Consider the following 27,635-nt stretch of genomic DNA (forward strand, 5'->3'; position numbering starts at 1 on the left):
TGGGGTCGCATGTTTTCTTTCCCAATGGAAGGTTAACGACAGTCGCACGGCCTTTCTGGGCTGCCCATGATAATGGTGTCTTCCCTGAGTAAAATTTCGACTCGGAGTCGGTAGCCTGGTCGAGCAGCTGCCGCACGATAGTCTCGCACCCGTTCTCGGCGGCCCACGATAACGGTGTCCGGCCCCGGTTATCCTTCGCATCAACATCGGCGCCCAGATTGAGAAGCTGCCGCACGATAGTCTCGCACCTGTTCCTGGCGGCCCACAATAACGGCGTCCGGCCCTATTTATCCTTCGCATCAACATCGGCGCCCAGATCAAGCAGCTGCCGCACGATAGTCTTGTACTTGTTCCCGGCGGCCCACGATAACGGCGTCCGGCCCTGGTTATCCTTCGCATCAACGTCGACGCCCAGATCAAGCAGCTGCCGTATAATAGGCTCTTGCCCTTGCTCGATAGCCTGCAATAGCGGCGTCCAGTCACCGAAACCTTTCGCGTTGACGTTGGCGCGCCGATCGAGAAGCTGCCGCACAATAGCCTCGTCCCCGTGCTCGATAGCCCGTAATAGCGGCGTCCAGCCCGATTTATTCTTCGCATCAACGTCGGCGCCTAGATCAAGCAGCAGCCGCATGACGGCCTCGTATCCTTTCTGAGCAGCATGAGACAATAGACACTGATCCTTTACACATGCATGATCCGCAACAATGTACAGCGCGAGCAACCCTTCGTCCCCTTGCTCTAGTACAAATGAGAGCATGCCTTTCGTTTGCGAAAAAGTGAAGTTGCGGCCCATTCTGAGACACTTATTTTTGTTGTCTGCGAAGGCGTCGCGTAATTCACTAAGCAGCGATACCTGTGGCTGCAGTGTTGAATGCACTTCTACAAATGCTGCAGCAGCCTCTCTGCTCCCTGTGGCCAAAGCGGCAAATATCGGCGCCCCATAACGCTCATATTCTCTTACAAAACAGGCTTAATTGGATGGATAAGCTCTGATGAGGGCTGCCGCGTTGTGCTCCCCTAACAGATATAGAAAGCTCGCTCTGGGGGTATATCGTCGCTTGTCGTGTCGTTCAAACAAGTTGTTGAGTTCAATCCAGTTAGTGAGCCGGAAGCTGTGAAGAAAATCCAGCTGGTTGATACCGCTGGCTTCTGCCGAATCTGCGTGGTACAGAACATTTCTTGTTGCGCCTCCCGAATCTTGCCCTCCTCAACCCTTGCAGACTATAACACCCTTCGCCGCTTTTGCTCAGGCGAACACTCGCGAAACAATCAGGGAAGTGACTGAAATAGGTTTAGACTCGATGGGCAGTGTCCTGAGCCCAGAAGATGATAATTGGCAACTTTTCGCGAGGGAAGTGCTTGTACCATGGCTGGGCCCAAAACTGGGACCGCCGAGGAGCACATAAGTACTTGCCCTCCCACCTTGAGAATCTACTCGTAGGGCCTAGTTTATGGCCATCTCTACTATCGGCTTCTTGATATTTTCAAGATTTTACTCTATCATTTCCGTCTATCTTGAGCAGATCGCCGCATTAGCTCTCAGCTCTCTAGTTAGCTAGATCCACTGACATCAACACGTCACCTATCGCATTGGGGAAATTTCAAATCGATTTTCTATTTTTCTCACGCCGCCAAAGACAGCTACCGAAGATGGTCAGGAAAAGGACAGCAGATGAGAGGAGAAGATGCGCAGAAGAGAACGGATTCAATGACGACGACACGGATGTTGATGACGAACCTGTCCCACGTGAGGTCTTGGACTACACCAAAGAGAGATACAGAGACCAGATGGACCTTTGGATCGAGTAAGTAGATCATACGAACAGTGATTGATGGGAAAACTAATAGACCGTTAAGGTACAAAACAACACACCCCGAAGCTACACCTCATCAATTGAAAACCCTGAAGCATTTTGCCAAGTTTATAGCAAAGTCCGCCAAAGGTGTTCTGGACCCGGAGGGAAAGCCGACCGTTCAAACCGTTCGGAATTACTTCCGGTGTTTTGTCTCTGGTTGGAATCTAGACAATCCAACGTGTTTGATCTCGAGAGACTTCACAGACTCCATCACCAATGTAGGCCTCCGTGCTCTCCAGTAACGTGTGTGATAAGCGAGATGAACAGACAAGCGAGTTGAACACTTTTGACGCGACGCGCCTCCTCTCTACAAAACACCAAATTCCTCAACAAACTCAAATGTCTCTTCCTTCATACGAAGCTAGGGTGAATTTGGCCCTCAGGGCTATTCAAAACGACCCAAAACTCAGTATTCGAGCTGCAGCAACAACATATCAAGTCACGGTAAATACTATACGCAACCGACGCGACGGCAAACCTGCACGACGTGATACTCCAGCCAATTCGCGTAAGCTTACGGATTTGGAAGAGAAAACGATTGTTCAGTACATCATTGAGCTATGTGCGCGCGCATTTCATCCCCGGCTTTCGTACGTAGAAGATATGGCCAATCGATTGCTACGCGAACGCGACGCGCCCTCTGTCGGTACACGCTGGGCTCACAACTTCGTCAAGCGCCAGCCAGAACTTCGGACGCGTTTTACGCGTAAATACGACTACCAGAGGGCCAAATGCGAAGATCCAAAAGTTATTCGCGAGTGGTTTGCGCTTGTGCACAACACGAAGGCCAAGTACGGTATCCTTGACGAAGATTTGTACAATTTCGACGAGACTGGCTTTATGATGGGCATTATCATCCCCGCTATGGTAGTTACTACCTCTGATGGCCGTGGTAGGGCTAAGCAAGCCCAGCCTGGTAATCGAGAGTGGGCTACAGTCATCCAAGGAGTGAATGCTCTAGGCTGGACTATCCCACCATTCATTATCTTAGCTGGGCAATATCACCTTGCTAACTGGTATCAAGAGTGCAACCTTCCGGGTACCTGGCGTATCGCAACAACCGACAATGGCTGGACTACTAATGAGAAAGGCATGGATTGGATTCGGCACTTCGATTTCCACACAGCATCTCGTACGAAGGGAATATACCGACTGTTAATTCTCGACGGCCACGATAGCCACCACTCCGAAGAATTCGAGACTTACTGCCGGGAGCACAACATCATCACACTCTGTATGCCTCCGCACTCTTCACACCTACTTCAGCCATTGGATGTTGGTTGCTTTGGGCCGTTGAAGAAGGCGTACGGCTGTCAGATTGAGCAGCTGATGCGGATGAACATCACACATATTAGCAAGCTGGAGTTTCTTTGTGGGTTTAGAGAGGCGTTTTTTGCTTCGGTTACGGAAAGGAATATCCAGGGGGGGTTTGCTGGAGCCGGCCTTGTGCCGTACGATCCAGAGAGGGTGATATCCAAGCTGGATGTGCGTATTCGGACTCCAACACCCCCAGCTACAAGCCCAACTACATCGCTACCTTGGGTCTCCCAAACGCCACAAAACCCGAGAGAGGCTGCCTCACAGTCAGCGTTCATCAAAACTCGAATTTCCAACCATCAGGGCAGCTCTCCAACACCAATGCTGACTGCTGTGGATCGATTAGCTAAAGGTACGATGGCTATGATGCACGAGGTGGCTCTTTTGCGTACAGAGGTCTCAGCACTTCGGAAGGCCAATGAGGGGCTTAGTAAGCGACGGAGAGCCAAGAAAACACGTGTTCGGCTTGGAGGATCACTTACTGTACAAGAGGCACAGGATCTACTGGATCAGAAGGCTGTGGGTGGGCAGTTGGTCCAGGAAACACGACAAAATGGTGGTGGTGCAGGGGGGTCTCGTACGAAGATTCGATGCTGTGGCGTATGCGGCAAGCCTGGCCATAATGCACGTACGTGCAAGGAGGCTGCAGAATCGTCTGATTCATCTGTTTCCGATTCAGTTATTGTTATTTCCTAGTGTTGTGGTTGTGTAATTGAGGGTAGTTGTGGTGAGGTTGTGGAAATTGTTCAACTCGCTTGTCTGTTCATCTCGCTTATCACACACGTTAGAGCCAAGTGCCAACCACGTCAACTCGCCACACTTTCCATTGCACCAACTTGACACTACCGGTATTTACAACTGCGAGTAAGCCAGTCGCTCTGTAGGCGCAGGGCAGGCTAAATCGTTCAATCTGCAATAAAAATCGAAGGCTTGCAATTGAACGTTGCTTAGGTAATCAACTGTAACGTGGTCAAATGCCCTACCCTACGTTCAACGCTGTCAAATCGCTGTAGTCGAATTAGTGGTAGATTTGGTGGATTCGGCGACGGCTTCAATTGCAAGGAAGTAATCGAAGGCTGGCGCTGGCGGGGCAGACTGCCCGGACAGCCTTGGTGGGCCCTGTTGATGTGGCTTAGAATGGCCAGATGGAAGTTGGGCAATTGAACTAGGCGATATTTGGTGGAAAAATCGGATTTTTTCATAGGCTAGGGCCTTGGCAGGATTTGCCTTTGTATCCAAGGCCCAAATAGACGGTTGATACGGTCCCAGTATGCCTTCTCTATTACTAAGGATATCGTTCTCGATTTAATAGATATCGATGACCGACTACTTATGATTCTTTTTGGAGAAGTACTTCCCGATGACGATAGCATCCCTGGCGGCATCCAGGCCTGATAATAAGTGCCCGCGCTTCTCGAAGTGCCGAGCCCGGCCATATATTGCTGTCGGCAAGCTGGTCACTCACACCAAAATCCCGGCCATCCGGCAAGCCGGCGCCGCTGAACGGGCGGCTCGCGCTAAAGGCCCCGCCCCCGCGTCGTACTCACGGCCATCCTCACCGAACCCCCCGAAGAAAGCCAAGGGGTTGGGTTTCGCCGAGGCCGAACGGGAAGCCCAGCGACGGTTCAAGTCACCCACATCTGGCCCGGTATTCCCAGGCCCTACGATCCCCGGCCCCGTCGCACCTGCCCCTGCCCCTGGCCCCGAACTCTGTGCTCGGGCCTATATTCGGAGAGAGCCTAGCCAAGTTCTGGGCATACTAACGGCGTCGTCAAAGTTAGCCATGTCTGTACATGTGATGCAAGACATAAGAGCAATAGCAGCTGTCGAATGCGCCACGAAGGAGTCGGTGGCAGGGCCGTGTCACAGGCTACGAGGCCCCGAGGCCCAACTCCGCCGCGCCCATCTAGCACAGGCTTATAATGCCGAGGCACCTTATATATGTAGCTGGCTCCAGCCCCTGTTTTCAGCTTCTTGAACCAAAGCCCCGTCGCACCCAATCAACTGTATATGAACAGCAGCAGCTATGAACAGCCAAATCAAGTCTCTCTTGGATTTGGTCATGGGGAAGTCGCGGATGGGGAATACAGTGTATTCAAAGGAGTGGAATTGCTCGCTGACCTGAGGATGTATAAAGCTCTCTTCCTCCCCGAGGTGAGTGATTACATAGCCGGCTCAGGACCTAAGACCGTTGCACTAGTGAAGTCAGTCGACGAAAGTGAATTCGTTAAGGGCTCCAGGAAGAAGCCCGACTAGCACAGCTATCGATGCAGGTCGGCGTCTACGAGCTAGACAACGATCCTGGTAAGGTGAAGAACACTTTGTTGTGTATCAACTAGTAAGGTAATATTGTGTTGGATTACTGCACTTCAGGATTTTTACTGGCTTCAATTGATTGTCTTCTCTATCTTCCTGGCTTTCTGGCAGTGCCAGAAAGCCTCCTTCTTATACTACTATTGTGGTGGCAAAATAGGTGGCAAAATGAGTGGCGAAGTAGGCCGCGAATCCTTTGCCTAGCTCCTTCACAGCCCACATTCCAGCATGTTCCATCTGACACACCCCCTCAGCCAGCAGCCTGCCCGGGGTGTTGGCTGAACCGAATCGAGGCTATTCAGACTTCCAGACTAGGTAGCTCTGCCTCTCCTCCTTCGATCAGATCCTCCAAAGCCTCCAGATCTTCGTCCGTGATCTCCTCTAGTCGTGCATGTCTTTCTTCTAGCAAACTAGAGATATCCATCACTCCAATCAGGTCTCTGAACCTTCTGAAATCCTGCTCTTGCAGGGCCTTCGTAAGGCCATCAGCCACTTGTTCTTTTGTTGGCACGTAATCTACGTGTATCTCACGCCTCTCAATCCTCTCCCGCAGCCAGTGGTTGTGAATATCCACATGTCGTAGCTTGGTGTTCAGAATCGCCACATCTTCGGTTACAAGGCGGATTGTCTGGGTGTTATCGCACCAGATCTGGACGTGCCGTTCGTCTAGTTGGACTCCGATCTCTTGGATCAATCGCAGTGAATACAATGCCTCCTTGGTGCCTTGTGATAGTGCGAGTAGCTCTGCCTCCGTTGTTGAGGTTGTAACCGTATCTTGCTTGTTGGCCTTCCAGCCAATCGCTCCTCCGAAGAGCACCATCACGTATCCTTGTGAACTGCGGCGATCTGCGCTGTTATCTGCGAACGAGGCGTCGGTCCAGGTGTTGAAGTTGTCGCCACCCCCGATCTTGAGAGCGAAGTTGGCTGTTGCTAGGAGGTATTCGACCACTCTTTCCGCCGCCTTGAGGTGCTGTGGGCTGGGATTGAGGTTGAATCTGGAGAGGCGAGAGGCTGCAAACGCCACGTCTGGTCTGGAGATCACTGCGGCGTACAGCACCGTTCCAACTATACGCTGATAGCGTTGAATCTCCGACTTTGTGGCCACTCCGGTGTAGGCGTATAGTTCTTCTGCGGCCATTGGAGTCTTCCAAGTCCGCCGATTAGCTCTGTTGGCAAGGAATCTCTCCATCTTGCGTATGTAATCAGCCTGTGAGAGGTAGATCGTCTTTTTGGCTCTGTCTCGTACTATCGCCACTCCAAGGAACCACTGGGCTTCTTCCCCGCCCTGGAGTGCGAATCTGGTGCTGAGATAATTCACTAGATTGGCGGCTTCGGCTCTTTTTTTCTCTCTAAATGCAACCACGATATCGTCCACGTAGTAGAAGATGATGACCCCATTCCGAGTCCAACAGCACGGCTCGTGCTTGACTGGCTCGCAATTGGCTTCTCGAAGTACCTGATTGAATAGCTTCTGCCACAGGAGTGGTGATTCCCTCAAGCCATAGAGCGCCTTGTTGAGCTTCAGGACTCGGTCTTGCTGCTCGAATCCACGCGGCATCCGCATGAACACGTCGTATGGCATTTTGGCGTGGACAAACGCGTTGACAACGTCGTGTTGTAGTAACTCGAGGTCGAATCTCGCTGCAATGGCCATAAGGGTCCGGAACGATCGGCCGGCTAAGGTTGAGGCGTATGTGTTCTCCACGTCGGCCTTCGCTTGTTGATCTCCCCGTACAACGAGTCTTGCCTTCACCTTGAGGAGATACCCGTGCTTATCGAACTTGTAGGTGAATACCCACTTGCAATCCAAGATCTGCGATCCTTTTGCGGTAGAGGTGTGGACTTCCGTAAATGACCCCATTTCGCGATGGCTCTTCATATGGTCGGCCATAGCCGCACGGAACCAGATCTCGAGAGGGTGTGCACACATACGAGCGTAGTTGATTGGTGCTTGAAGTAGATCTTGCCTGTGATATTTTCCATTAGCTCTCGGCTTAATTGCGGTAGGGAGGCTCTTATCGTTATTCTCGGCAGTTCTAGCTGCTTCGTATTTGACTAGTTGCCTTCGCCTTCGTGGGCTCAGTCGTAAGTGGTTTAATTCCTTGTTAAGCTGCCACCGGTTTATGGGCTCGCCCTCGCGAATGCCCGCGGTGGCTTTCGCTCTTCCTGCGGAGAACGCAGCTTTCCACCACATCTCGTTGTGGGTTGTAGTAGGCGTATCTACGCCACTCATTTGAGTCTCTCGGTCTGTAAGATCTAACGTTGTGAACGCTGCCTCTACCAGATCCATCGCGTGAGGTTGATTCAATCCAGGGGGTAGGTGTTGGCTTGCGCAGTACGCCGAGTAGAGGGGGCCAGTCTCATACTCGAGTTCGCGTTCCATCTCCACATCGTCGGTGGTCCCTGTCTCCGTTTCTAGAAGATCAGAGGTATCTGCCTCGGTTTCAGAGGTTACAGATAGATGGTGCTCCTCCGCGTATGTCACGGTTCCAGAGCCTGCGTGCTCAACTTCGCCTATTTCCTGTTGATCTTGGCTCTCATTTGTGTGTGATTGGACGACGATTTCGTCAAGTATGAGCTCCGTGAAGTCATCTTCTTCTTGCGTCTGGAAATCGTGTTGTAGATGTATAGGTGAGATTGAGTCAGGTTCTTCTTCGTGGATCTCGCACTCCTCTAAGATCTTGATCATCTGTGGGAGCGTGACTGCGAGAAGATCGTCCTTAAACTTATTAATATCTCCATCAAAGAGGTTATCTTCGTCGAAGGTCACGTCTCGCGTTCTAATCACGCGGTTAGTCTTCGGATTCCAGATCCTATAGATATTAGTACTCTCATAGCCGATCAAGTAGCCTATCCAGGCGTTTGGCTTCATCTTCATTAGACGATTCGTCCTCTTGAGAGCTTCAGCAGTCATAGCGTAAGCTCTACAGCCGTAATTGCGAAGATGGTGAATCTTAGGCTTCCGTATGGCTGTCTTGTTGCCAGAGGCGCGCGCGATGGCGGTGTGGAACTCTTCGTACGGTGTTTTCCAGCCGAGACCCTTTCTTGGTGTTCTGTTGTGAAGATACACTGCGGCCTTGTAGATTTCTACCCACAGGAAGTGTGGAAATCGTGCAGCGATCCTCATGGCTCTGGCCTTCAATTTCACCACACCCCCTGAGCGCTCGGCGCCACCGTTCTGAGCTTGAGTATCCGGTGCCGAGGGCTCAACCACAATGCCACGATTGGCGAAGAATCTCCTTAGAGCTTTGGATCTCGCTAGCTCGTTATCGGTTTGGATCCTCTTTACCATAAGGCCGTGTTGCTTCTCGATTATCGTAAGGAATCTGGTGATTATGCTCTGAAGGCTGGGTATCTTGCGATCGATCAGATAGGCGTCGAATACGTAGGCCGTTTTGCGGCACGTGAATAGCATCACCGAGCACACCCCCTTTGGATCTGGCTCGAGGTCAAGAAAGTCGATGGCGATCGTTTCGCCCACTCCTTGTGGTAGTTCACGTAGCTCGCGCCGTACCTGACGCCTGGCCTTAGCTTGGCCACAGTTTGGGCATGTGTATCCGGTCGGACCGCGAATCTTAGCGCCTTCGGTAGCTACGGGGAGGTGCACGATCGCCTCTGCGCCTGGGTGTCCGAGCCTACCATGCCAGAGCAGTCCAGTCTCGCAACTCGGCTTCCGGCCAGTCCAGGATGTGTAGTTATGTATGGGGAACGCGCCTTGCTTGCTAATTTTCCTTAGATGGAGGCCTTCCGCGAGGGGAACGAACTCTAGAACAAATTGATTGTAGTGGTTGAGGACTTTGCCAATTGCTCGATCGTTCTTGTATTGCCGGAGGGTGTCGTCCTTATTGTGGAAGTAGTAGCCGAGATGGTTGAGTCTCCTCAGAGAGACTAGGTTGGTATTGAAGCTTTCACAATGGGCTACCTCGTTAAGCTGAAGCCTCCGCTTGCTGCCTGTGGGAGTGGTGATAAGGATCGTTACGGATCCCCAGCCAAGGATTGGCACTCGCGAGTCGCCGGCGAAGATCTCCTCTCCAAAGCTGGCTAACCTGTAGTTGTGGAATCTTCGGCGGTCGTTGAAGATATGCAGGCTTGCGCCGGAGTCGAGGAGTGTGGATTTGGCGAGAGGGTAGGTGGTTAGGCTGAACGCAGCGTATATGAGCAGTCTCTCTTCTGGCGCTACGTGGTATCGGATTGGCGTAGTCATAAACGCGTAAAACGTCTCTTCTGTAGCGAAGATGGCGGTGAGTCAACTCATAGTGCGGTTTTTCTTAATCTGGCGAACCCTCTCAGCGAGGCTGGCGTCTGCCTTTAGCAGCCTGGCTACCGTCTTCTTTTCTAGAGGGCCGCATCTTCGAATCCACCACGCTGGAAGGTCTGGATGGTCGTCTGGGTAGGTGTGGTAGCAATCTTCTAGATTGTGGCCGTTCTTCGAGCATAACTCGCATTCTTCCACGCCCTGGGTCTTACGACCTTGTAAGGATCGCCCACTAAAGGCGTGGCTCTGTCCACGGCCTCTTGCTGACTGGCTGCGGCTGGGCGTGCTTCTCTCCCTCTTGACTCTGTGGCCTCCGCGTTCTACGGCTTCGGAATTGGTAACCTCATTATTGTTGTTGGTACCGTTGTTGTTGGTGCCGTTATAGGCTGGGAACGCTCCTTGGTAGCGCCTCTTCTCTGCTGTCTTTTCGGTTGGCGTTTCTATAGCTAGGCGGAGTTGCATCTTGGCGGCCACCTTGATATAGTCTATCTGGCCGTTCTTGATCTGGGGCTCCATAGCGGCGAATTCGCCCAGCAGCCAGGCTCGGCCTAGTTGAGTCTCGTTGAGCCTCTCCATCAAGTGCTCACACCATACTTCAGGTGTTGTGATCTCCCACAGCTTATATCTCCTGGCCTCAGCCATAAAGTGCATCCATTTTGTGATCCACTCGCCTATCTTCTTTTCCGATCTCTTGAACGCAGTCATATGGTCTCTGTAATCGCGACGAGTCTCCCTAATCACCTCTTCCGCGAAGGGGAGAGAATAGGTTTCCAGTGCGAGATATCTCTCCACAAGCTCCTTATCTTCGAACAGGTGGTAGTATTGATGGGAGACTGATGCGTCGGTCCAGTCCAATATTACTGCGGCATCGCGTTGTATCCGATCGTAGTCCTTCCTCATGCTGTTGTATCGAGCCACGGCTATGTTGTATCGTTCCTTGCCGTGCGCGGAGAGTACAGTCTCTTCGTTTCGGATCTCCACTAGCCGATTTCGGGCGACTTCAGCGAGTTCTTCGCGGAGGCGTTGATCGCGTGTACGGCGCCTCTGGAGGGCTGCTCCGTGGAGATTGGGGTAGTCGGCGTTGTTCCGATCGAGGATTCCATCAGCTGGTGGAGGCGGCAGTTTGTCAACTTCTGCCTGTAGGCGTTGGATCTCTTCGTTGTCATCGCCTCCATCCTCTGTGAATGTCTCTGAATCAGCACCTTCCTCTTCGTTGAAGTCCTTTGGCTCTGGGTATCTAGGCTCCTTAGGCCACGGCTTTCCTTCGAAGTATTGCCATAAGTTGACCTGGCGAGCCTTCGCCTTGAGGGTGTTGGCCCAGATGTGCCAGTCCTTGGGAGCTTTGTAGATTGGAGTCTGTGTGGTGAATTTTGCCGCCATTTTGCCGTGTTTGTTGTATCGGTTCACGTTGAACAGGTGTATAAGTGCGTAATCCTGTGGTGCTTTGGTGTTATAGCGAATCTGACTGCGAATTGTTGGATTACTGCACTTCAGGATTTTTACTGGCTTCAATTGATTGTCTTCTCTATCTTCCTGGCTTTCTGGCAGTGCCAGAAAGCCTCCTTCTTATACTACTATTGTGGTGGCAAAATAGGTGGCAAAATGAGTGGCGAAGTAGGCCGCGAATCCTTTGCCTAGCTCCTTCACAGCCCACATTCCAGCATGTTCCATCTGACATATTGTGTATAGATATCAGAAGATCTATCTGTTTGATGTTGAGATCAAGGGTGGGCCCGTTTTGAAGGAGAGTGCGTAAGTGCAAGCTGCCTCCCGAATTCGAGCGCACCTTTAACTGGGGAACCCAGATGTGTGGAGCGGGGTATGAAGATCGTTCCGTCATTTGATACACCTGTTGGGAAAGTAGCCTCTACAATCTGCTTCCATATCAGTGCCCTCATCCTAGATACCGAGGGTTAGAAAGATGGCTGAGCATTCCTCAAGCTTTGATTCCACAAGATAAGTCTCCCACTGAAACGTCAGGGGTGCGACATCATCACCTACCCATCAGCATTCACTGTTTCCACCGGCAAGGCATACTGGGAGCCTCTCCTGAGAGCCAGAGCCATACAAACACAGTCATACATCATTGCTGCTGCGCAGGTAAGTATTAACCTTGTTCATTCCGGTTCCCTGACCATGAACACTCCCACTCCCCTCCTCATCCGCAAGCAACTGCGAAAAGCGTTTCAGCTACAGCCACAGCATGATCATTAGCCCCTAGGGCGAAGTGCTCCCGGATCTCGGTGGCAAAGCCGACGAGCTGGAGATCGCCACTGCTGAGACCGACTATGGGCTTCTCCGAAAGGTCAGGAGGAAAATTCCCCTGGTGAGACGAACGTGAATGTAAGAGTGGACAATTTTTAGACCTTGATGACTGACAGGTGACATGGGGACGTTTATCCTGAGGTGTAGGCTTGGGGGTACCTGGTGATGCAGTTTATAACAACCAGCAGCAGATGACGTACTGTGTTATATCTTCTACCCTGCAACAACTCCAAGATGCTGTTAAGCTTATATAACGCGAAAGAGAGGAAGAGATTTAGGCTTTCGTGCTAAAATGCAATAACAATCATTGAGACACACAATACGCAACTAGGTATTGAGCCAGTCCGCAACATATGCAACGCCAGTGAATGCCTAACATCTGAAGACCCCTTGTTGATTCATTCCGTAAAGGTTGCAGCGAAGTGCACCCGTCTTAGTAGATTATGACCGTACCGCTCAAACCAAGCGTCTCAACCGACGTAAGCGTCTCCGTGGACCTAGAAGGTTCGTCTATTGATGAATTAGATAGGTACCTAAGGTCGTGAGATGATTCATAGTTGTTTCAATCTGACGCGCTTAGGGATGACAATAATTAACATTTACGCACCTTGGAGTACACTAGCTGACCAGGGAGTTTTCGGAATTCGCTGAGAGGGTGATGGCAGCTCCCTGAGTGGTACCTGAAATTCTCTACGAAATTCGCCTCCCTTCATTGCCGTAGAGATCAATTGTCGCTCATTTGAGGGTAAATGAGACGCGTACTTCCATAGGCCGACAAGGGTTTCCCATGCCTTGGCGTCCTCGTCGGTCGAAAACTTGAGGATTGTCTCGGAACTTCCGGGTAAGAAGACGTCTGCCATTGGGTCGCCGATGATGAGTTTGATGTGCTTCTTGTTTTGAGCATCACGCTCGTAAGCGAAATGCCACCATACACGATTTCTGGTCGACGTTGATTTCAAGTAATCGGCAAAGATCTCGGCATATTGGACATGAGAAAAGAAGAGCGAAATGGTGTCTGCGGCACTGGGGTGGAAGGCAGCTTCGATGTCGATCAAACAATCGGGTTCGTAGCCCGGGTTTCCTCTCACTGGCGTTTGAGGGATTGTCTCCATCGCTTTTACGGTTTCTGCTTTCTCGATGGCCGTTTGTTTAGGGGGCGCGGGAAGCGGCTTGCTGGTTCTGCGCCCTGACCAGGACCACCGACAGAGGCCGCAGAGCAACCTCATGATGCCTAAGGAGGACCCGAACGCTGGAAGTGCGATCTGCAAAGAGTAGACAATATAGAGGGCTGCGAGGTGAGCTGATTACCTACCTTACCTCCCGGTGAGGTAGATGGTAGGTTAAATACCCGTAAGGCACTCGTCCATGTCTCACAAGAGGATGGACGAGCGGGGAAACCAGCTGGCACTGCAGCTTCACCGACGAGTGAGAAAGCGCGTGATCTTGTGGCTAACGCGTGGTCTTGTGGCTGGCCTGCAGGTATGTATGCCTAATTTCTAGGGCATTCAGCTGTTCGCCACAATTAACCCCGCACGTAAACCGCGGAGAATCTCCTTCAGTATGGATCCCCTTTTTGCGGTCGCCATCATGAAACTGACATCAAAACGAAAATGCCATTCCATCGCCAACGTCGTCGCAGAAATTGGGATGAGGAGTCTCCCAAAAAGGGGCAACAAATCAATGTGGACTTTGATGATGACCGATGGATCATCGATGTCAACCTCCACAATATCATTGTAAAGATCTCACGGTCCCGGAGCCCGATGGATAGTTTACAGGGCCTGCTGTACAGCGCCAATAACGCAACTGACGGCTCAGAGGTCCAGGGCGAGCAGGTAAACCTCTCAAAACCTCGGCAGACCACTGACAGGGTGCCCGGTGTCTGGCAATTTGCTTACCTACCTACCTTCCCTTAGAGTTACCTCATCAACTTCGCTGTCCTGCAACGCATCAACATCGCCCAACTCCGGGTGAAGCTCATCAGACAAGCGATCGACCTCCGGTTTAAAGCCAGGCAACCTGCTGGATGGACTGACACTCTTCAGCTTTACAGCAAGTCGTATCCTGACCAGAATCCCCCTGAATTCTCACGTAATTGCCTAACAAACTCATCCCTCACAGCTCAAGCATTGAAGGACTACGAGTACATGGAAAAATGCCACCTCCTCCCTGACGACCCCTTTTACGTGAGTGGCGAACGGCACAGCGACCGGAAACTGCTCCAGCATCTCATTGGGGACCGAGGTGATCACATCGTGAAACGGGTTGTGTCCAAAGGTGTTTGGGAGAAGGGGGCAGCGGATCCAGATTCGTCTGCGAGGTACAATACAAGGCCAGAGAACTATCGCCGCAGCTGGATCAAGGGGTTCTGGGAGAGGATCGGTGTGGCTACCCTGAGTGGGGCTTTTCTCATTACACCCATGTGGTTGATGGTTCTTCACAACACACTCTACACGGGACTAGTCTCAACGACGGGCTTCGTCACTCTGTTTGGGTTGATGGCTGCGGCGTTCCTACGTAACCCCACTGAAGTTATGTCTTGCACCGCAGCCTACGCAGCCGTCTTGGTAGTGTTTGTAGGCTTGACGACGGACAGCCCTCAAGCCTAGGCCGTTAGTCCCGGCTGTGGGGAAGCCGGGCCACCACCCATTGCGCATGAAAGTCTTTGTTGATCTTAAGTCGTCAACTGTGATCTGTCATACTTCTGTCATCAGCCCTTCGCTCATTCAGCTCATTCCTTTGCAACAGCACAACACGCACTCCGTCCTCAAAGGCCAATGACGCGAAGCGTCATATAAGTCCACTGGCTCTCAATCACGTTCTCCACTTCGCCACTCTTCGCCCCATTCGCATACAGTTACACAGTCAGCAGCCTTCCATGAGCGAGTTGCTTCGGGCCTTGATGGCCAAAAGGGCGGAATACCTAGGCACTAGATAGGTAAGGTAGGCTTTCTTCCTCACCAGTCATACACACTAGAGGCAGATGGAGACGGACTGGGGCAGAGACCAAGGCTCCGTGAAGTACCCCTACTATGGAAAGGGTGGGATGGTCGAGATGAAGGTTACCCAGCTCCGACGGGTTGTCATGTGTGCTTTCTAACACCGAGGAACGTCCTGCAGTCGAATGTTCAACGACTTAAACATTCGCAGCTCGAGTTAGCGCCTTCGTGTGATCTCAGGGACTTCCAAAAGAGTCAGTTCCTCGTGTTTACTTAGTCTGATTACACAGGGTTAAACCTCACCTTGAAAAAGGCCATCATTGCCTCGTTTGGTTATTCAACCAGCTAATTCCTGGGGACACCCTCTCCCAAGCCCTACGCGACCGCCTGATCAATGCCATTACTTCTAAGAAATTTCGCATGAACAAAGAGAAAGAGACTTTTGAAATCCCGGATACTTCCGCACTCTTACTACATTGTTACGATCCTGGTCCAAGTCTGCAGGAGGCGCTGGAAGCCGATTGCTAATTGGGCAGGGCAGGCAGGCGGGCCGGGTCCCGCAGGGGTTCGGTGCAGCCAATCAGGTAGCGCTCTGTCCGATCTGCTGCCAAGACCAACAGAGCGGACGGAGCGGGCGCTCTGCGGGGCCTCCGTGCTCTGTGACAGAGCACCCGGGGCCCACGGAGCGCAAAGAGAGAACTCTGATTGGTTACATGAATTAGATAAATACGACGACCGTATATGTAATCCCAAAACCACTTTTTTAGAATTATGTCATCGACTTTCACACTTACGTAAGCGCACGGACCCGTGCGTCTGCTGGGAGCCTTCGAAGGTTGAAGGCCGAAAATCTACATATTGTGAGGACCCGTCCACCAAACTGGCCCTCAAGCAGCCAGAGCCGCCCAGAACCCCGGGCCTATCAGAAGCCGCCTCGAGGCCCCACCTACCCCACTGATAGATGAAAACTTATTCACGAGCACGCGACGCGTTGTTGGACTTTTCCTTCTTTCCTTCCTCAGTTTAGAATCTTCGTCGATAGCACCCAATGGACTGAGTTCACCTCAATGCCTTGCCCTGGTCGTGACACATATGGGGGACTGTATCAAAAAGTACTGATTTCACCGTAAAAAACCCTGCAGTTGATAGCAACTGGAAGCAGGGATTTCTCAGGGTTAGGTAGGTGGGCGCACGATTATGGTGGGTGCCCCGATTAATTCTCTTTTTAAATAACGTTACCCGGTATTTTGGTTTGAGGAACACGATATACCCGACGTAAAACTTATTGCAGGCTAGTCTTCATCCAGACTAATCATGATGTTTATCACATTCAGTTAGTAATTCAACAAAGTCTTACCAGAACCACTCACGTTCATTTTGCGCCAAGAGCAGCAAGCATCGAAGCGTAGAGTCCGGCCGCTCTTGACGTCAATACAAATTTGCATCATAGATCGCCGCGAACAAGTGAGGATTTGACACTTTGCCCATCACCCTCTAACGGCCATAGCAACCTCGGGATAGCTTTGCCACACACGGCCTGGGACAGGATGTTGAGCTCTTCGCTTTGCGCTTCCATTCGATCTCGAAATCTAACGCCTTCCGCATACTCTTTGCGAGGGGGGTGCGGGGGATCCCCCAGCCGTCTTCCCACTTTACTTACTGCGGCAAGCTGCCGGTATACGTGATCATGTAGAAATCAAACTTGCCGCTCGGGGAAATGCTTTTCTAGTGCAGGGCCGAAGAAAGAGCCGAATTCTTGTCCAAGTTTTCTAGGGCAGGTCAGGGTAGACGTGACATATTCAACGAATCGTATTGCATTGTTTCTTGACGAGACTCTTTGTTTACGTTGAAATTCTCCGCAGCATCCTTCTCTTTTATCACTGAAACTCCCACTCAGTGTCGCCGCTCGGGTTCACCGTCAAGATAAATTCGATAGCCTGCGGTCGTCGCCAGCCATGGTAGCTTCCCACGGAGTGGTCAGCGGCCTTTACGGTGAACTCGCCGCGCTGTTCCATAGACTTGTCGCCCTCGGGCGACAGCTTGTAGACCCCCGAGAATTTGGCTTCGAAGCGCTCGTCCAGCTTCAAGGTGCCGCTGGGGCTGGCGTAGACGGTGCCGGACGTGCAGCCCTCGGGAAGAGCAGCGTGACCTCGTAGTCGCAGAAGGCGGTGCGCACGTCGCTGAGGTTGGCCGGCCACAGATACGTGCCGTGGAGGCCATAAATGAGCGTCAGCGTGTCGTCTTCTGTGCCGCTCTTGACGCCAAAGTGGCCCGGTAGGCAGCCTTTGGTCGAGTCCGAACTGATGACCTTAGCTGATTTGACCCTAACGAGCGGAGCTTGCCGCTTTGCGGAGACGGTAGTTGTGGCCGGGGCCGGGAGGGTAAGGGCGAGGATATTCCAGAACTTCATTTTGACAGAGGAGCTAGGGTTTCCGGTTGAAAAGCGTGCGTGTTAGAAGTTGGCAGCTGAGTGGGAAACGATGCAGGTGATGATGATGGTGAGAGGGTCGAGAACTAGATGACGTTGACAGGTTTTATAGCTGAGGTGCATTCCAGCGCAGAGGAAGATGATGGGCTGGAGACGAGACTTTGCGGTAAGGGCAGCAGTCGGCGACCGGCCGCGGATGCGCCTAGAATCGCGGATCCTTTGGGGCCAATAATTCGATTTTCAGCAAAGAACATCACCGCCTGGTACCATGCAGCCTCTTACATTGACCTCCTCTCTTGGCATGCTGTCTTAGTCAAGTCGCCTTTCTATATCCACTTGCTCATTTGGAAAAAAAAAAACCCCCCCCCCCTCAGATCTACCCAACGCTACTCGTCCTCTCCCTTGGCCGCGATGCCGCTCCTCACAACCGACGACCTCGCAGCCACAATAGCAGCCAGCGACGCCAGCGACGCGTTGCTCAAAATCTCAAACACGGATACCTCGCTGCGCAGCTCCTTGAACACCCACGCGCGGATCTCGACAGCCACCAGACTATCAATGCCGTACGAGTTGGCCGGGCTCTCCGGGTCGAGGTCGGCCTCGTCCATCATCATGGCGCGCGCCAGCTTGCGCGTCAGGGCGCCCAGAGCCACGGCAGCGGCCTCGTCGGCGCTCGCAGCCGCTGCCAGCGCAACACGCGTCTCCTCGCCCGTGGCCCCGCGCCCGCCGCTCCCGCCCGCCGAGCCGCCGACATGCTGGTAGTAGCTCTTGGCCTGCTGGACCTGCGTGTCGTAGACGCGCACGGGGGCGAAGCGTGCCTCGGGGAACCAGTACGGCTCCTCGTGGTTACCAGCCTGCAGCAGGCCGCCCGTGGCGAGGCCGAGCACGGCCTCGGCGTCGTCGATTGCCGGTGGGGATGGGGCCATGGCGGCCTCGATGGCGGTGAGCACGTCGGCCTCGGTCAGGTAGATGGCGGCGCCCTTGTCCAGGTAGCGGTGCTGCTCGACGACGCCCTTGTCGGCGGCGAAGCCCACGTCCTGCACGATGCCCAGGCAGATGCTCGTGGCGTTGAGGCCCTGCGCGCGGCGCCGGCGCGCCATGGCGTCTTGGTATGTGTTGCCTGTGGCGGTCAGCTCAGCAATAAGGGATGCACGCAGAAAGAAAAACACGCACCGGCGTTGTAGTTGCCTTGTCCGCGCGAACCGACGACGCCGGCGACGGACGACATGCAGATGAAAAAGTCGAGGTCCTTGGGGAGAAGCGCGTCCAGGTTACGCGTGATTTCGACCTTGGGACGGACCGCCGCGCCGAAGTCTTGAATGGTCATGTTCTCAAAGAAGACGTCCTAACGGTGATTCATTAGCATGGTCCAGGCGGTTCCTCTGCTTTCCATTACCCTCGTTGAATCATGGCTGTGCCACGCCACAAGTGACAGAAATGAAGAAATAAAATGAAAAACAACTAAAAAAGAAATTTTAAAAAAATACACACCTGAATCTGCATTGCAAACGTCACGGCCCCTGTAATGGCCGGAAAACCACCACTTTCGACATCGGCGAGCACGCGCTTGAACTCGGCCGCATCGCCAATGTCGCAGGCAAACGCCTTGGCCCTGACGCCCTGCTCGTCCAGCGCCTTCAGCAAGGCCTGCGCCTCGAGCGACTGGGCGCCCGATCGCGAGGTGAAGACGAGGTGGCGCGCTCCCCGGGCCGCCATCCACGAGGCAAGCGAGCGGCCCAACCCCCCCAAGCCGCCGGGGAGGAGATAGGTCGCGTCGGGACGGAGGGCCAGGGCCGGCTTGGGACGCGGCGGCGGCGGGATCATCTGTGCCAGAGTTAGAATAACTTCATGATCAGGAGCACACGTGAGGAACACGCACCGGCACGAGGTCGTCGTCGTGCGGGACCAGCACCAGCTTGCCAATGTGCTTGCCGGCCTGCATGGTGCGGAAGGCCGCTTCGATCTGGGCAAAGCTCATGACGGTCAGCGGGCGCAGGGGCTTGACTACGCCCTGGGCGTGGTAGCGCATGACGTCGGCTAGCAGGCGGGCGGCCAGGGGGATGTTGTGGTTGAAGACGGCGCCCATGTTGACGCCGGCAAAGGTCGTGTTGTGCAGGAAGGGCGCCATGTCGAGGCCGCTGTTGCCGACTGGGGGGGTGTTAGCTGCGTTGTCGAGGTTGACATGACGAATGAAGTTGGCACAGGCAGTGACGGGGAGTTGGCACAGGCAGTGACGGGGAGGCAGTGACGGGGAGGCAGTGACGGGGAGGCAGTGACGGGGAGGCAGTGACGGGGGGAAATGCAAGCGCAGGGAAACTGAAAAGGGAATGGAAAGCAAACTCACACATATCCTTCTTCCCCAGCTCGACAAACCTGCCAAACGGCGCCAGGCACGCCCACGACTCCCGCAACGCCTCGCCGGCCAGCGAGTTGAGCACCACATCCACCCCCCTCCCGCCCGTCAACCTCTTGATCCCCGCCGCGAAACTTCCCGCGTCTCTACTATTCAACACATTTTCCGCCTTGACCCCCAGCTCCTCCACGACAAACCTCTTCTTCCTCTCGCTGCCCACCGACACGAAAACCTCGCCCGCGCCAAGCAAATCCCTCGCCACGGCCACGGCCGCCTGTCCGAACCCGCCCGCCGCCGCATGCACCAGCACCGTCTCGCCGGGCCTCAACCTCGCGACATCGACCAGAGAGTACAGCGCAGCGCAGTACACGGACGCAAAACTCGCCGCCTCCACCAGCCCGACCCCGTCCGGCACCTGCTGCACAGCGTCCTCGTGCTGCCTCGCGAATGTCCGCCAGCAGCCAATCCGGCACGTGACGGCCCTGTCGCCCGGCACGAAGCGTTTCACGGCGCTGCCGACGCGTGAGACGGTGCCCGCACACTCGACGCCGAGCCCGTCGTCGTCGCCCGCCATGGACGTGTCGGCGTGGCCCATGGCGAACATGACGTCGTGGAAGTTTAGCGGCACGGCCTGCACGCGGATCTCGACGTCGTGCGGTGCGAGGGGTGTGGATGGGGACGTGTCCGGGGCGAAGTGCAGCGTGTTGAGCATCCCTGGCGTGGCGATGTCGAGCGCGAGGGACAGCGGGGCTTCGTGTGGTGGGGATGGGTTCAGGGGGAGGAGCTTGATGGTGGGTTGCTTGTGGACGGGCGGCGACACTGGGCTGTTGCTGTCGGGAGCGGATGGGGCGGCGGCGGCCGGTTTCGCGAACAGGCTGCTGAGCTCGGGGTCGCTGTGCAGACGCGGAACTAGCACGCGGCCGGCGCGCAGGGCGAACTCGAACTCGGTGTTGGCGGCGGCGTCGGCGGCGCGGAAGACGTGGGCGACGGCCGCGGCAGTGGATGCAGAATCGGTGTCGGCGGAGTCGAGGTCCAGCGTGGCGATGCGCACGCTCGGGTTCTCGCCGCGGATCGTCCGCGCCAGCCCGACCATGACGTTGGCCTCGGGGGTCGGGGCGTCGACGGCGCCGCCGCGCGTCAGCCACAGCGTGCTGCCCGCCGCGAGGACCACGTGCTTGATGGCGTTGAAGTCGGCTTCTGCGGCGAGGTGTGCCATGAACGGCGTATGCGCCTCGAGGGCGACGATGCACGCTTTCCCGGCCAGGCTAGCCGTGGCGGCCTCGGCGAGAGTGAGCTCCTGGATGGATACGGTATCGCCGGCTTGGGCCTGCAGGGCGTGGGAGATCTGGGCCACGAGGCTGGCGACGGCGGTGTCGGCGGTGTTGCTCTTGACAACGACGACGTGGCGCGGCGGCGGCGGGAGGGCCGGCGCAGGCGCAGCCACGGCTAGCATGAGCGACTTGAGCGACGGCGCCGTGGCCGTGTCGCGGAAACAAAGGTCGATGCCCCCGAAGCCCTGCGCGCGGAGCTGTTCGTCCCACCGCGCCTCCGAGATGAGCGGGCCCCCTTTTCGGCCGTCGTTCTCCCCTGGAGCGGATGTCAGCTTGATCCTGTCCATGTGCTATCAGCTGTGCTGCACTTACCGCTCCACCATCCCGGTAGCGACCCGACGACCATGGGAACACGTGCCAGGGAAGACGTGATCTCCTCGAGCATAAGAACGCCGCCACTGATTGTCGCTGTCAGCTTTGTGTCACACCATGTTGGGGGTCAACACATCGGGGTCAACACATCGGGGTCAACACATCAGGGGTCAACATTTCAGGGGTCAAACATCAGGGGTCAACACATCAGGGGTCAACATTTCAGGGGTCAACACATCAGGGGTCAACAGGTCAGGAAACTTACGGTCTCAGCAGCGCGCGGCAGTGCTTCAACGTGTCGGCCAGCCGGCTCGTGGCATGCAGCACGTTGCTCGCCACGACCAAGTCATAGGCGCCCACTGCAAACCCCTGCGCCGTGGGATCCTTCTCAATGTCCAAGACTCGGAAGTCGAGAAACGGCGCCCACTCCTCAAACTCGGCCGCCGCGGCCTCGAAGAAGCCGCTGCTGACATCAGTAAACACATACTCAACCAACCTATTCCCCGCCTCGCCCGCCGTCCTCCCCAGCGCAGCCAACACCACAGCAGTAGTGCCACCCGTGCCGGCACCGACCTCGAGCACACGCAGCGGCCGCTTGTGGGCCAGCAGCCGCGCGTACGCGCCCAGCACGCCCTGGATGCGCGCCGTGCCCAGCGCGCGCCGGTAGTAGGCTGTCAGCAGCCCGTCCTCGCGCAGCACCTGCAGCGGCTCGACGCTGCCCGCGAGGATGCCGGGCAGGTGCGCCGCCACGCGCGCTAGCAGCTCCCCGTCGACCGACGCGCTGCCGACGCGCGCCAGCACCGCGTCGTCGTCGCTGGGCGAGCACGACAGCCAGTCGCTGCCGTCGTGAGAATCCGGCCGCGGCTGGCAGTCGAGCTCGTGCCGCCCGGCGCGCGCGACCTGCTGCTCCATGAAGGCGACGAGCAGCTTGTGGTGCGGGGCGAGGCTGCCGCGGGCGGCGGCAGTCAGCGTCTGCGTAGCGCGCTTGCAGATGATGAAGCTAGCGTGCTCGAGGTCGCGCACGTCATCTTGCGCCGCGTCGGGGATATTCTCTACGGCGCGCAGCAGCTGCGCAGCAACGGCGGCGGGCGGCGTCAGCTCGGCGTCGACGTCCCAGCGGTGGCGCGCCCCCATCTTGGTCAGGTTCTCGACGGCCGTGTCGTGCTGCTGCTGCTGCTGCTGCTGCTGCTCGCCGTCGAGGCTCTCGAGGGCCACCGTGCGGCAGCCCTCGATGACGACCAGCGGCTCGCTCCAGGCCGCGTCGGACACGACGGCCGTGCCGACGAACTCGTGGTGGCCCTGCGGCTTGGACCGCGCGTAGCCGACCATGGTGTCGCCGGGCTTCTTGGCGGCGACGCGGGCCGACACGTACACGCTGTCGATGAAGCGCGGGATCTTGGCGCGGTCGACCGTCAGGCCGCCCGCTGTTGCGGCGAGCGCGGCCATCTGCACCACGCCGTCGAGCGTCGCCGGGTGGATGACGTGCTCGTGCTCGTAGTTCTCGGGCATCAGCGCTGCCGTGTCCGACACGGTCAGCTCGCAGTGCGCCTCGTAGTGGCCCGACCCGACGCGGCTGAGCGTCTGGAACGACGGGCCGAGCTGCACGCCCAGCTTGTCGAGCTGTCGTTTTTTTTCGGCGTTAATTACATGCATCACAGGTCACGAGAGATAGGAGTAGGACACAGAACAGAACGCAGGGAAAACCCACAAAAGCATAAAACTCCCTGATGGGCACCTCGGGCAGCTTCGCGTCGACAAGCCGCTCGTACTCGGCGCGGTGGCGGGCCATATCAGCCGCCGTCTCGTCGACAAACACGGAGCTGGCCGCGGCGCGGTACTGCACGGCCACGAGGCCGGCACAGTTCTGCGTCCAGCTGCCCTCGGCATTGCGGCAGGCAATGGTGAACTCGTGCCACGCAAAGTCGAGCGTCTTGGACCCCGCCCGCCACGGCCGCAGCTGCAACTTGGTCTCGATGGACCCCTCCCTCCCGCCAGCACCGTCGTGCGGGATCACCAGCGCCGCACCGGCCGAGATGTGCCGCAGGCGGAACCCCTCCACCTCTCGGCCGCCCTCGGGGTTCTGGTCCTCAGCGACCTGCCGCGCCGCCTCGACCGCCATGACCAGCATGCCCGCGAACGGGTACAGCAGCGACGCCTGCACCTGGTGGTCGTCGAGCCACGGCAGCTCGGCCACGCGCAGGTAGTTGCGCCAGCTGGGCTCGGCGCCACTCGAGAACTCGCTGCGCGCCCCCAGCAGGTCGTGCCGCGGCCGCGCCCGGAACCGGAACGCTTTTGTGGCCGGCGCCTCGTGCCAGTACCGCGTGCTGCGGTTCCACGCCACCGGCGCCATGTCGGTCAGCATGTCGACCGCCTGGCCTTCTTTGGTCGATGGCCGGTTCGCCCGCGCCACGTCGGCACCGCCGTACCCCAGCTGCACCAGCGCGCCGAGCGCCTCGAGCGCCGTGTGGCGCGCGTCGCTGTTGCGCAGCAGCACCGACACGTATGGCACCGCGGCCGCCTTGCCAGCCGCCCGCGCCGCCAGGACCTGCTTGATAGGGCCCTGCAGCCCGGCGTGCGGCCCGATCTCGACGAGCGCGTCGACCCGCCCGGCCTTGCGTGCCGCCGTTGTGCGCCGCTTCCCGCCGCCGCCGGGCGTGTGGTCTAGTGCCGCCTGCAGCGCGCCACTGAACTGAACGGGGCTGACTAGGTTCGACACCCAGTATGCCGGCGACGCGAGAGTGGCCGCGTCGACGAGTGCGCCTGTGACGGATGAGAACATGGCCACTGCCGGCGGGCTGCTCGTGTCTGGTGCGGGCCGGGTCAGCCCCTGCATGGCGCCCAAATACGCGTCGGCGATGCCCGCCATGTGTGGCGAGTGGTAGGCGCGCTGCACGTCCAGCCGGCGGTTGAACACCTTGTCCGCGTCCAGTACGGCCTGGAGTTTGGCGATCAGCGCGACGTCGCCCGACACGGTCACGCTGGACGGGCTGTTGATGCACGCCACGACGACATGGCCTGTGCCCGACGCCGCGCCGTCCTGCATCTGTTTGATGCGGACGCGCGCCGCGTTGTCGCCCAGGCCGACTGCCAGCATGGCACCTTCTTGCGTGATGGCGGTGGACAGCCGCCCGCGGTGGAAGGCGATCATCCAGGCATCTTCGCGGGATATGGCGCCTTTGGCGTATGCCGCCTGGGGTGTGTGTCAGTCTTTACCTCGGGGAAAGGGGGTAGAATAGGGGGTGGTAGCCCACTGCAATCTCGCCGCTCGAGTGCCCAGTCACCACCGACGGGCGGATGTTCCAGTTGGCGAGCAGGTCAACCAGCGCCACCTGGAGCGCGGTGCACGCGGGCTGGCTGATGGTCGGCTCGCCAACGCGCGACGACGCCTTGTCTGCCATCAGTTCGTCTACGCACATCGTACGGGCCGGATTAGCACAGCACACATCGTACAGGCCGGATTAGCACAGCACACATCGCACAGGCCGGATTAGCACAACACACATCCTAGAATCGGACATGGGTATGGGTAGCCCAACACGGCCGAGACTTCTCGCGCTGAGTAAACACGACGAGGAAAGGGGCAGGAACAGGAAGAAGAACTCACCAACCAGATCCCACTCGGCGCCCAGCGCCTTGATATGCTTCGCCGCGGCCTCGACGCTCTCGCGGTACACGGTATACGCCAACAGCTCGCGGCCCATGGCGTACCACTGGGCGCCCTGGCCGGTAAACACAAAGCCGAGCACGGGCGGAGCGTCGGACGAGGCGCGGACGGGCTTGCGCGGCTTGGCCAGGGCGGCGCGCGCTGCGGCCACGCTGGATGCCACGGCAAACGACCGCCACTGGAACTGGCTGCGCTTGTTGGACAGCGTGAACGCCAGCCGGTCTAGCAGTGCCTGTTCGTCTTCCTCGTCGGCGGTGGCGTGCGAGTCGAGGTAAGCTGCGAGCGCGGCGGCGCGCTTGTCGGTGCCTTTTTGCTCGTGCGAGGACCAGACCAGCAGGCGCGGGGACCGAGTACTGATTGCTAGTTCTTCGCTGGTTTTTGTCGCTGTAGCTGTAGCTGTAGCTGTTTGTGTGGTCACCGGCTTCTCCTCCCTGTTGATGTCGGACGTGGATAGGATGCTCTGCACGTGCAGGACGACCGACTCGGGGGTCTCGTCGCTCTCGCTGCCGGCCGACGGGGATGTGGAGAGCGCGTCTGATGTCTCGGAGCCGTTCTCGATCTCGACTACATGAACTGCTACAGGCTTGGAGTCTGGGGGCTTTGTTTCTAGCACGGCACTGCTATTGTCAAGGCTGTGTGCGGCTCTGGCCGCCTTTGGGACTGCGGTGCTGTGAGCCCCGCGCAGCCCTTGCGCCTTGAGGTAGTGGTACGCGTCGTCGATAATGCAATGGCCGTTGGTGCCGCCGTATCCAAACGAGTTGATGCTTGCCCTGCGCAGTCCCTTGGTAGGCCACGGGACCAGCTGCGTGGGGATCTGGGGTTTTCAGCACCGAGGCCGTGGCTCGTGAGTGGGCTTCGTTCCTAGCTTACCTTGAGCTTCCAGACCTCCATGTCGATGCGCGGATTCGGCTTCTCGAACCACAGGTTGGCAGGGATCTGGCCCTTCTCGACACAATACACGGCCTTGATGAGCCCGGCCAGGCCCGCCGCGGCTTCGAGGTGGCCAATATTTGTTTTCACAGACCCGACGAGGATGGTTGGCTGCTCCGGCGTCCGGGACTGGCCAAAGGTGGCGCCAATGGCACTGCACTCGAGCGGATCGCCGACAGGCGTGCCTGTTCCGTGGGCCTCAAAGTACTGCGTGTCCCTAAAGTCGAGCCCGGCAGAGGCGTACGTGCTGCGGATGAGCTCTTCTTGGGACCTGGCCGAAGGGACCGTGATGCCTGGCGTGCGCCCGTCCTGGTTCACCCCCGTGCCGCGGATCACGGCGCGGATGACATTCCCATCCCGCAGGGCGGCGTCCAGCGACTTGAGGACGACCACGGCGGCGCCCTCGCCGCGGGCATAGCCGTTGGCGCTGGCGTCAAACGCCTTGGACCGGGCGTCGGGGCTGAGGAAGTGGAGCGAGCTCAGCGCCATGGCCAGCTCTGGCATGAAGACAATGTTGGCGCCGCCGACTATAGCCTGTCGACGCGTTAGCACGCTGTGGAGGCGGAGATGAGAGTCGCATGGAAATCACATACCGACGTGGTCTCGCCGCTGCGGATGCTCTGGCAGGCCAGGTGCAGCGCCACCAACGAGGACGAGCACGCCGTGTCGAGCGCGAGACTGGGGCCCTTGAGGTCGAAGTACCATGACACGCGGTTGGCGAGGAGGGGCTGGCCGTTACCCGTCCCCTCGTACAGGCTGTGTGCAGTAGTTAGCACCGTTTCTTTTACCCGTCGCTCCTCTCATGGGAACTGAAAGGGAAAGGCCAATCTCACGGAAAGTCTTCGGGGTCATGAGACCGCAGGCGCAAGTAATCATGAGCAAAGCACGCCATGTAGCAGCCCGTGTCTGAGCCGGCAACGTCTTGGATTCTTATTCCAGCTGCAGGAACACAAATCAGTCCGCGATTGAGCGCCCAACTCCAAGCCAAGCATGTGTCCGTTCCTCCTTCTCTACTCACCGTTCTCCAGCCCCTCATAAGTCAGCTCCAGCGCAATCCGCTGCTGAGGATCCATGGCATGTGCCTCCTTGGCCGTGATGGAGAAGAAGGGGGCGTCAAAGCCGATAACATCGCTCTTCATGAAGTTGCCGCTGCGCGTGTTGAAGGCACCGTGCCGCTCGGGGTTGGGGTGGTAGAAGGCGTCGATATTGAAGCGGTCCTTGGGCACTTCCGACAGGGCGCTCTTTCCAGCCGCGAGCATGTCCCAGAACCTCTCCGGGTTCGAGGCATCGCCGGGGAAGCGGCAGGCAATGCCCACAATGGCGATCGGCATCGAGTCGTTGGCCGACGGCATCTTGGCCCTGGCTAGCTGCTAATCGAGTTCACTTGTAGCTTCGCGTGAAGGAGTGTGGAGAAAATGGTGGCGTCACTTTGGGTGCGGCCGTGCGAGTATGGAAGACGAGATACAATAGTTTGATGCCGGGAAGTCGCAGCCCAGCTATCCAACACACGGCCGCCGCCGTTATGTACCGATGTCCCAAAATCAATTTGTACAGGGCTCCACCCCCTCGCGCCCACACTTCGCCATTGGTAGATACCGAAGGCACTCCCTCGCCTGCGCAATCGAGTCATAGTTTTGGCCGCGCACCTGCATGCAGGATTCCAGGCGTGCCC

The 27,635-nt window shown here is 56.8% G+C and overlaps 9 protein-coding genes across 9 annotated transcripts; 4 read left to right on the forward strand and 5 right to left on the reverse strand.

Annotated features, from left to right (window-relative positions):
- Window positions 1-58: 58 nt before the first annotated feature.
- B0T26DRAFT_656835 (ankyrin repeat-containing domain protein) lies at window positions 59-631 on the reverse strand (the record flags this gene model as incomplete). Its single annotated transcript, XM_060438740.1, has 2 exons — window positions 59-248; window positions 348-631. Coding segments are annotated over 2 exons (474 nt in total), but the record flags the coding sequence as incomplete, so codon positions are not given.
- Window positions 632-1,180: 549 nt separating this feature from the next.
- On the forward strand, window positions 1,181-2,074 carry B0T26DRAFT_729093 (uncharacterized protein; the record flags this gene model as incomplete). Its single annotated transcript, XM_060442941.1, has 2 exons — window positions 1,181-1,805; window positions 1,858-2,074. Coding segments are annotated over exons 1-2 (372 nt in total), but the record flags the coding sequence as incomplete, so codon positions are not given.
- A 2,213-nt stretch (window positions 2,075-4,287) lies between these two features.
- On the forward strand, window positions 4,288-5,467 carry B0T26DRAFT_484321 (uncharacterized protein). The gene has a single exon (XM_060435292.1). It carries the CDS (start codon window positions 4,534-4,536, stop codon window positions 5,149-5,151), a length of 618 nt encoding a protein of 205 aa, XP_060292189.1. The 5' UTR covers window positions 4,288-4,533; the 3' UTR covers window positions 5,152-5,467.
- Window positions 4,846-5,577, forward strand: B0T26DRAFT_729104 (uncharacterized protein). Its single transcript, XM_060442942.1, has one exon. It carries the CDS (start codon window positions 5,184-5,186, stop codon window positions 5,427-5,429), a length of 246 nt encoding a protein of 81 aa, XP_060292190.1. The 5' UTR covers window positions 4,846-5,183; the 3' UTR covers window positions 5,430-5,577.
- Window positions 5,578-9,732: 4,155 nt separating this feature from the next.
- On the reverse strand, window positions 9,733-11,121 carry B0T26DRAFT_680666 (uncharacterized protein; the record flags this gene model as incomplete). The annotated part of the gene is made up of 1 exon (XM_060440519.1): window positions 9,733-11,121. The coding sequence occupies one exon, from the start codon at window positions 11,119-11,121 to the stop codon at window positions 9,733-9,735; it is 1,389 nt and encodes a 462-aa protein (XP_060292191.1).
- A 1,374-nt stretch (window positions 11,122-12,495) lies between these two features.
- Window positions 12,496-13,421, reverse strand: B0T26DRAFT_729107 (uncharacterized protein). Its single transcript, XM_060442943.1, has one exon. It carries the CDS (start codon window positions 13,230-13,232, stop codon window positions 12,606-12,608), a length of 627 nt encoding a protein of 208 aa, XP_060292192.1. The 5' UTR covers window positions 13,233-13,421; the 3' UTR covers window positions 12,496-12,605.
- Window positions 13,422-13,616: 195 nt separating this feature from the next.
- On the forward strand, window positions 13,617-14,615 carry B0T26DRAFT_756488 (uncharacterized protein; the record flags this gene model as incomplete). Its single annotated transcript, XM_060446103.1, has 2 exons — window positions 13,617-13,841; window positions 13,923-14,615. 2 exons carry the CDS (start codon window positions 13,617-13,619, stop codon window positions 14,613-14,615), a joined length of 918 nt encoding a protein of 305 aa, XP_060292193.1.
- A 2,382-nt stretch (window positions 14,616-16,997) lies between these two features.
- Window positions 16,998-17,557, reverse strand: B0T26DRAFT_484373 (uncharacterized protein). Its single transcript, XM_060435293.1, has one exon. The coding sequence runs from the start codon at window positions 17,353-17,355 to the stop codon at window positions 17,029-17,031; it is 327 nt and encodes a 108-aa protein (XP_060292194.1). The 5' UTR covers window positions 17,356-17,557; the 3' UTR covers window positions 16,998-17,028.
- B0T26DRAFT_790998 (uncharacterized protein) lies at window positions 17,315-27,315 on the reverse strand (the record flags this gene model as incomplete). The annotated part of the gene is made up of 14 exons (XM_060446853.1): window positions 17,315-18,493; window positions 18,547-18,718; window positions 18,865-19,197; window positions 19,253-19,521; window positions 19,718-21,313; window positions 21,370-21,455; window positions 21,635-22,989; window positions 23,078-24,559; window positions 24,621-24,775; window positions 24,974-25,847; window positions 25,904-26,497; window positions 26,557-26,719; window positions 26,797-26,902; window positions 26,982-27,315. The coding sequence occupies 14 exons, from the start codon at window positions 27,313-27,315 to the stop codon at window positions 17,760-17,762; spliced, it is 8,253 nt and encodes a 2,750-aa protein (XP_060292195.1). The 3' UTR covers window positions 17,315-17,759.
- Window positions 27,316-27,635: the final 320 nt, after the last annotated feature.

The sequence above is a fragment of the Lasiosphaeria miniovina genome (assembly GCF_030549165.1).
Source record: "Lasiosphaeria miniovina strain SMH2392-1A chromosome Unknown B0T26scaffold_7, whole genome shotgun sequence".
Lineage (NCBI taxonomy): Eukaryota > Fungi > Ascomycota > Sordariomycetes > Sordariales > Lasiosphaeriaceae > Lasiosphaeria > Lasiosphaeria miniovina.

Excerpts from the sequence above, each read along its gene's own strand:
- B0T26DRAFT_484321 (XM_060435292.1), top strand. The coding sequence starts at position 4,534 with ATGACGATAGCATCCCTGGCGGCATCCAGGCCTGATAATAAGTGCCCG.
- B0T26DRAFT_729104 (XM_060442942.1), top strand. The coding sequence starts at position 5,184 with ATGAACAGCAGCAGCTATGAACAGCCAAATCAAGTCTCTCTTGGATTT.
- B0T26DRAFT_729107 (XM_060442943.1), bottom strand. The coding sequence starts at position 13,232 with ATGAGGTTGCTCTGCGGCCTCTGTCGGTGGTCCTGGTCAGGGCGCAGA.
- B0T26DRAFT_484373 (XM_060435293.1), bottom strand. The coding sequence starts at position 17,355 with ATGAAGTTCTGGAATATCCTCGCCCTTACCCTCCCGGCCCCGGCCACA.